Below are 8,638 nucleotides of genomic sequence, written 5' to 3' on the forward strand. Positions count from 1 at the left end.
TTAATTCTAAATTAATTATTGATCAAACTAATCAAATAATCTTAAATATTACTAAAAGAGAAACTTTATGACATCATCTTAAATAATCTGGACCATTGATTGTATTTGAATCTTATTTTTTCCACCCTTAGATCAAATTGCTGACATCATCTTCCCCATATGGAATGTATTTAATTCCAATAAATGTTTTCCAATCATCAATCAATAATTTACATTCATTGAAATGGAATGTATTTAATTCCAATAAAAGCTTTCCATATTTTACATCTTGAATTTTTAGTTATGAAGATTTTAATATGATCAATTTTAAAAATATATTACTAACAAATCATTTCAATCAAGGCCTTAATATCAACCATTAATACAAATCCGTTTATATTAGTAAACCAGTAATATAAAATCTTTTTTTTATTAGGAAATCATTAATACCGAAAAATCATATTCTAATTATCACATACATATACGATTCATCATTGAATCCGCGATTCACATTTATTTTCAATCGTTTCTTTTCTTCAAACATTCTCCTACAACATCGTTAATATTGCTTATAACTTCCATCATCATTCTCTGCTATCAACATTAGCTCTTGTGCGCTAGAAGGTCAGTACCTTCTTTCGCTTTTTATATTTTTTTCGATCATTTTTTGTTCCTATATCAAATATATGTATTCATATATTTCGATTTTCTTTGTCACAAATTACATGAAATCAGTTAACTACTTTTCTGAAACTTTTCAAATAAACATGAAAAGGTATTAGGTACCTTTAACAAAACAAAAAATAACTATCCTGGTAACTGACATTAATTACGAAAATGTTACTTTTATATATTAGAGATGATTATGATTTTTTTTTTAAATTTTTATGTCATAAGAATCTGGTTAATTTTGGTATGATTTTAAAATATCATTGAAATTATTATGTTTTTAGATATCATATCAACCTACTTTTTTATCTTCGTATAGTAACAATAAAATTTATTAATTTACACAACAAATATAGATATTTCAAATTTTGTAATATTATTATACCTTACAAAATACAACTCCTTCCAAAATAAATTTTCGTCAGTAATTTCATCCATAATTTCAACAAATTTAAATTTGTATTTTCTTTATATAATTTTTTTTAATGATCCTGATTTTTTTTTCTCCAAAAGTATATCAAACATTTACGTTTTAGATAATGTTGCCCTATTATAATTATTATTTTCCAAAAGTATATCCGTTTAATGAGGAATTTGATATAATAAAGGAAGTGAATGTTAATTAAAATGAGATATATATTCCATAATTATTACATGAGTTTATTAAAAAAAATTAATATCAAGGTGTAAACATTAAACATTTTTAAAGTGAAATTTCAGAATACATACAAACGATAATGTTGTACAATGAAATATAAAATTGAATAGACTGAAAAAAAAACACTATTAAAGCAGTCAATTTTGAAAATAACATAGTTATGAAAAATTATAAAGTAAGATTAAAATTATAAGATATTAGGAGATTTGTAAAAAGTACATTTAGTAAAAGCGTTACGGTTATTAGAAAAAATAAGACCGTTAAGATTAGTGAAAATAGAATATATAAACTAAATTATCACAATAGTAATGAAATGTCATTATTTGATATTTCATATAATTGACAGATATATCAAAATAAATTGATATACTAAAATTATTCAAAGTTGCGCCAAAATTTTTGCGAACACTAAATAAATAAGAACAAACATAAAAACTAGCATTTATATTTATAATCAATTTAAAATAAATCAATCATGATTTAGAAAAGAATCTCCATTGATGATATACTAAAATTAAATCTATATAACATTTAACACTTTATAAATTATATTACATAACTTTATTTGAATAAATAAAATAGTTGTTAATATTTAATGCAATAGAAAAAATGGTATATTGATTGTCAATATATGTTTAAATTAGGTAACATTATTATGCAATGAACGTCTAATTAAAATGCTTATAAATATATAAATATCATAACTATATAAGACGATGAAAATCGTTCAACTAATAAAACAAAAAATGATGTCTACAAAGAGATCTTTCAATGATTATATATATTTATCGTTTTCAATGTATTTTCTACATATTTCAATAATACCAATAACCATATATTTTTTTTATAATCATTATACAATATCTATAAACGATTATATGTTTTTTTATGCGTTTCCCGCGGGCTATAATCTAGTATTATTAATATATTAGAACTTATAATATATTAATAATCTCCAAGTGTTATTTCTCTCATTTAGTCTATCAAATTGCATGGTACCATGCAACCCACATGGACCATACCGGGTCGGATCAAGTACATACCAGAAATAGTTATGAACTTAGACACCTTATCCAACACATTTTTACGTGCCCTTAAATTTGTGTCACAAAAAAAAAAAAAAAAACACGGAGGTCACTTATTAAAAAGAGCGTGTCGTATAAGCATGTCGTTTTATAATTTTTTAGGAAACGTGCGTCTCTGTTAATAACAAAGGGTGGAAACGAAATCCCAAAAGTTAAAAACCCCGCCTTGTGTTCTTTTCTCCCTTGTTTTCACCAGTCGAAAATCCCTTCTCCTTATAAGCCCTATGTTCGATTGACGCCGAAGCAGGTTCGATTCTTCTCTTATATGTTATCTTGAGCTTGATTTTCGATATTAGAATAGAATGCAGGGGTTATTTTTTAACTATCCTAAATTCCACAAAATCGCAGGAACTATTCTTGCTAGGGCTTTTTTCAAGAACAAAGCTCTCGGTGTTCTCTGGCCTCTACAACAATCATCGATCATGACTGTGCTTGAATAGTTGAATGTACCGCTTTCTCAACACGCTTTCTTGCTCGTATCTGTCTCTGATTATCCCTCATGACTTCCACGTACAAACATTATCGATCATGAAACGTCTTCAAGGTAATTGTCATTCTCCCTCTTCTTCTCTATTCTCTTTTGTTACGGCCGAGCAACCTACCGCCTCCACTACCGCCATCACACCCTTCTACTATGCTCTTCTTCCATCACTCTATGAGGAAAAACCTAAAACCTTCTATCGCCATCACATCGATGCTTCACCTACTGAATCAATAGTTACGACAACTACCTCGTCATCCAACGATCCCAAGCAAAACCTAAACCAAGTCATCAATTCAATTCAGAAAACCCTAGGAACCATCCATCGGCTCTGCCTCACTGACTCTTCCTTCAATGTTTCCTCCCAACTCCCGCTTCGATAAGGGAGGAGGCGACGGCGGATATGATTCCAATGATAGCAAGGGGTTTAGCTCTGGTCCTCCGGGTTCGATTCTTTGTTCTAATCTCATTTTTCATGTACCTTTACGCTGTAGGGTTTGTGATTGTGGTTATTGCTTTGGTAACCACGTGTTTATCTCTAGACGAGCATGTCATTTGAGTGAATTCGAATAAACTTAGGTAATACTGAAAAACGAATCTTCTAATTGTTTCAGAGTTGTTTCAGAGCAACTAGAAAGGGATTATTATAGGAATAGGAAGAATTCTGTTTTATGATTAAGTGGGTTGAATAAATTGTAACAAACAGTTTAGGTTTAATTTGTGCTTTCACTCACAGATACACGTGCACAAAATGTGTGAAGTACTTAATGTGTACATGATCTGAAAACAAATGTGTTTTGTGGTTTTAAATCAATAATGATTTATATACGTCCTCAGATCACCTGTTTATGGTTTACTTTTCTGTAAGTGCAGATTATGGACAAAAGCCTTATTCAACCACTGTTGTATCTTCTGCTTATGGTTATGGCAACCCAAGTAAAAATATCAACATCCCAAATGGAAGGGTAGGTGTGATAATTGGTAAAGGTGGAGAGACTATAAATATCTTCAGATGCAATATGGAGCAAAGATCCAAGTTACGAGAGACATGGATTCAGATCCTAATTCACTCACCCGAACTGTAGAGCTAACAGGTACTTCAGAATCAATAGCAAAGGCTGAGAAGTTGATTAAGGATGTGCTTGCTGAGGTATAGTTGATATCAACATGATATGATTTCCATTTAGTTGTGAGATGCTTTGACTAGCTTGTATACATTTAGATGATCTTAATTCTTGATTTTCTTATTCAGGCCGAGTCAGGCAGTTCTGGCATAGTTTCTAGAAGAATGCCTGGTGAGTAAGCTGGTGCTGAACAATTTGTGGTGGTTTAAGTTTACTAGCCATTTGTTGCAATTGGTCTTTAACTTTTCCATTTCTTGTTCATGCTTCTAGGTTGGTCTTATTATTGGTAAAGGGGGGAGACCATAACGAATATGCAAGCCAGTACAGGAGCTCGTATTCAGGTCTAGTTAAGTTTCTCTTTTCTCTATGAGCCTCTCTTCTATATTGAGTGTTAAAGTCTCTCTTTTGAGGACTACACTTGACAAGAGAAATGATTATGGCTGAAAAGATTATTGTACCTGTTATCAGGTGATACCACTACACCCACCCCCTGGTGATACTTCAACAGAGAGGATAGTACAGATAAATGGATTCAGTGAGCATATTGAGGCTGAAAAACAGTTGGTTAATGAAGCAATCAGTGAGGTATGTGCAGTTTTACAAGGAGACCAAGCATCAGCTTGGTTTCAGAAACTATATGCTAGATTGCACTTGCTTTTCAGTATACATAGCATCTTTATTCTTACTTGGATAATATAGTATACTTTGATTGCTCAATATGTGAATCCAACAGCTGCATGATTCAAAATGAAACTCTTTAAAATGGTTTTTTTTTAAAGAACTTTCTGCTAATTTAATACAAATTGGGTATCTTTTAGTTAAAGGTTCTTACACCTCCCATTTATGACCTTCTTAAACTGTTATTGTAGAATATATCTTTTAGACAAATTGGGTTTTTTTAAAGAACCTTCTGCTGGTGGCTATGATTACTACAACCAGCAACAAGCTCCCCAAACCCAACCACCTGGCGGCACCGTGGCGGCAACAGACGGGTCTGGTTACGGAATAAACTGCTAAATTATTGGGCAGAAAATAGCATGTATTAAAAGATTTGTACATGTGCTTTAAACACTTTAAAATTTGGTTATTTTTATTAAAAAATCATCACATGGTTCTTGAAAACCGTGACAAGGAAGAAGAATGACACACACCCCACAGTTGTATAATTTTGCTTGGTACCGACTACTGAGCCCCAAGCCTTCCAACAATGACAAAAACCATTCAAACACCAACAGGGCTAGGAGTCAGCTCCTGGAAACTCATCTGGCAAAGTTGTTTAAACAAAAAATGGAAATATTCACAAAAGTCCAACACACACAGGTAGGTACTACTCTAGATAAAAATATCCAGTTCATCAAACTGATAATTAATGAACATTGCAGGAATCTGTTGTGATGAGCATCGTGAACTTTGCCTGAAATATTAATATCAATATAAATATTATCATCATCCCCAAATAATTCTTCACCCATGTCCTGCCACCCAATTTTCCAAAACTTAAACTACAAAACTCTTCAAATTTTTTTTTTTTTTTTTTTTTTTTTTAATCTTTTAAGGCAATATACCTGTTTGGATAAGATTCAATAAACCAATTCAAAATCAGATATTTATCTGTTTTTTTTTAAGGAACAAACAAATCTACTCCATCAACTTGTAATTTTTTTTTTTCGCAATAAGTAGTGTCTGGATATAGTGTTGGATAATGAATAAATGATTTAATCTTAACAGGCTACTCAATTGAGCCCTAAAATTTTGAAGTCTGAAGGGGTCCCAATTTATCGACCTTCTCAGTGTTGTTGAGAGTTTATTGTTACTTTTCCAAGGGCATATCATGCAGGATTCAGTTGTGGTTTTAACTGTGTGGAGGCTGTCAATGTGGCGCCTGTTGATTGGCTGGAACATGGACAAGGTGTAGTCGAGGTGTACAGTCAGCAAAGACGAAAAACATCAATATCTCATAAGTCGTTATTAGCTTGAGAAAGGATTAGGGCTTTATGGGAAGCTTGATTTTTGAATAAAGAAACTTGCGAGAATTTATATTGGAAACATGTTTGTGGGAAGAATGGGATACTCACCAATGTTGTCAAGGTAAAAAAAAAAACTTTATTTATTTATTTATTTATTTGTTGTTTTCTAATGTTCTTTTAATATAATAATTTCAAATGAGAGTTGAAATGGAGCTAAAAAAGGATCTAGCACCTTCAAACCAGTTTTCAGTTTCAAAAAATGGAAGATGATTTTGAAAAACCTAATGAAAAAGAATGTTATCTATGTTTTTATGACTTGCACATGTCAGCAACCTCCGGTACATGCTTGCTAGATTGCTTCGTGTGTCTAAGACATGGGTGCTCTATAGATTTGAATCTTGATAACATTGGTTCAACAAAAGTAGAGAATAATGAACAATTTGATAATATTGGTTGAATTTGTTGAAGGTATCTGAACGAAAATAGTAAGCAGTCCTTACATGTTGATGTCATGCATTTGTTGACTTGGGCTCTTTTTGGTTTGGTTTGGTTTTCAATGTTATTCATTGCATGCATGCTAAAATAAACACTAAATAATTTGATAATCTAGAAAACAACCAACCTTTTATTGTTTTGACAGGAAGTTGAAGTCGCTTTCAACAACGGATCTTTTTTACTTTGGATGTTTTCTTATGCTGGCTTCTGGAATTATTCTATTACAAACAAACAGGTTTAGTAAGGGAATCTAGTCCTTAATCAATTGTTTCTGTTCTTAGGTTTGTTTGTGGTTCATTCCTAAGACTTGCCATTGATTAGACTTACATGGATCAAATCTAAAACTTCAACCAAGGGCAGCATAGGAATAACTCAGCAACAAGACCTGTTATTGATGAGAAATTACATATAAAGTAGATAAACTAAGGAGCTTATTCATACATGTTGTACTGGTATATATTTATTAACTTCTCTAATGTTGTTCTTTTACAATATTGTTCTTATACAGGTGGTTGGAATTCGACCTAAAGTTGGTTGCTGATATAGGAATATTGTGTGCTCCAAATGTAAGAAAAATCATGTTTTTAAGTGTTATTAGTGTTAACATATAGTGTTAGGTAACTTGTTTGACATGTGATTTTTTTTAAATGAATTTTTGTTAACGATTATTTGTATGACATTAAATTTATACAACGAATTCTATTTTTTGTATATTATATTTTAATTTCTATTATGAAACATTAAAATACAAATTTAATCTGAAAATAAGTAAATCTGTAAATAATATTTTTTTTAAACATTTAAAATTACGATACGCAAAAATGTGTGTCATCTTCATTTATGACATGGCCTTTCTTGATAGGGGCTTTCTTGATACGCATTGCGTGTCATTACCACGCGCGTCGTAAGGTTACGACACGCGAATGCATGTCGTCTTCCTTTATGACAGGGCCTTTGTTGATACGCATTGCGCGTTGTAATTGTGAGTCGTAAATGAGCGTCATAAATGCGCGTCGTCTTTTTTTATGACAGGGCCTTCCTTGACGCGCATTTGCGCGTCGTCTAAGCCTTTTACGACGCGCAATGAGCGTCGTAAAAGGCTGTTTTTCTAGTAGTGGAAAATTGAGTGTTATAGAATTATTCACATTTTAAAGTACCTTATGCGACGTTTGAAGTGTAGATTTTGGTCGTTAAAGTCTGTAGATTGTTGTTTAACTGTTTGTTTTTTTTAAATGGTTGTAACTTTTTCATATGAACTCCGTTTTTGATGTTTAATATATCCAAATAATCGTGTTTTCATGTACTATCTGTTTACTGTGTTATCCATGCATAATAATACTTAATACATAAATCTTGTTGCAATGTATCAAATCATTACTTATGTATAATGAATAGTGTTTTCCTATTAGCGATCTACATCCATCGAATACTCTAATGTTATTTTGTATGCATTTCCAAGTATAAAAACTACAATTGAATTTAATAGAGTGGAATATATTACATTAGGTCTATTACATATAGTGTTCATGTTTAATCTGCGAACGTTAACATAATTTTCCTGTTTGTCTCATAGCTATTGTGTCTCCAACAAAGAGGAACAAAGGAACGCCTTGTAGTGGATTGTGGTTGTGAAAATAGCAAGAAAGGGTTACGTGGTGGTAATTACCAACATGAAGGCGTGGTGATCGTCAAAAGCTTGTAGAGAGAACTTTAGACTGAATGCAACGAGGAAAAGAGGGGAAAGAGGATGAAATTGTATTAGGCTTTGACAGTAATGTTTGTCTTTCTAGTGACATTCAAGTTGTAATAGAGGCAAAAATGGCAAACAGGAGGAAAATATTCAAGTGTAATTTTCTGAAGGAAGGAAGGACCAAAATAGTGGAAAAGGACCACACCTGAAAATCACTAGTCTAATTGCTACTAGTTCTATTTCACCAAAGGAAGGACGACATCCAATCTACCAAACCAATTAATGGTTAGGATATTCATGGATAAAGCATAAGCAATGACACCACCAATAGCGAAGACACTTAAATGCATCGATTAAGCATCACTGCTATTGATGGTGGCGTCACTTAAAGGCTTGATTTCTTGTAGTGTGGTGATAATAATAGCATCATACACATACACATATATATACATGCACACATATGATAAAGGAAAACAACAAGATAATAATA

General features: G+C 31.8%; 1 protein-coding gene across 8 annotated transcripts; it reads left to right on the plus strand.

The window, feature by feature from the left end:
* Window positions 1-2,512: 2,512 nt before the first annotated feature.
* LOC145035554 (uncharacterized) lies at window positions 2,513-8,366 on the plus strand. Of its 8 annotated transcripts, none has more exons than XR_013678350.1 (11): window positions 2,513-2,638; window positions 2,740-2,935; window positions 3,746-4,022; window positions 4,125-4,167; window positions 4,267-4,337; window positions 4,465-4,581; window positions 4,866-5,316; window positions 5,725-6,084; window positions 6,604-6,698; window positions 6,967-7,024; window positions 8,032-8,366. XR_013678350.1 is itself a non-coding variant. In XM_078984080.1 (11 exons), the coding sequence occupies exons 8-11, from the start codon at window positions 6,044-6,046 to the stop codon at window positions 8,158-8,160; spliced, it is 318 nt and encodes a 105-aa protein (XP_078840206.1). In that variant the 5' UTR covers window positions 2,513-2,638; window positions 2,740-2,935; window positions 3,746-4,022; window positions 4,125-4,167; window positions 4,267-4,342; window positions 4,465-4,581; window positions 4,866-5,316; window positions 5,725-6,043; the 3' UTR covers window positions 8,161-8,366. The 8 variants fall into 8 exon arrangements, 4 of the variants coding, with proteins under 4 accessions (XP_078840206.1, XP_078840205.1, XP_078840208.1 ...); XM_078984080.1 differs by having other exon boundaries at window positions 4,267-4,342; window positions 6,604-6,693; XM_078984079.1 differs by having other exon boundaries at window positions 6,604-6,693.
* Window positions 8,367-8,638: the final 272 nt, after the last annotated feature.

The sequence above is a fragment of the Lactuca saligna genome, chromosome 3 (assembly GCF_052625555.1).
Source record: "Lactuca saligna cultivar CGN05327 chromosome 3, ASM5262555v1, whole genome shotgun sequence".
Classification (NCBI taxonomy): domain Eukaryota; kingdom Viridiplantae; phylum Streptophyta; class Magnoliopsida; order Asterales; family Asteraceae; genus Lactuca; species Lactuca saligna.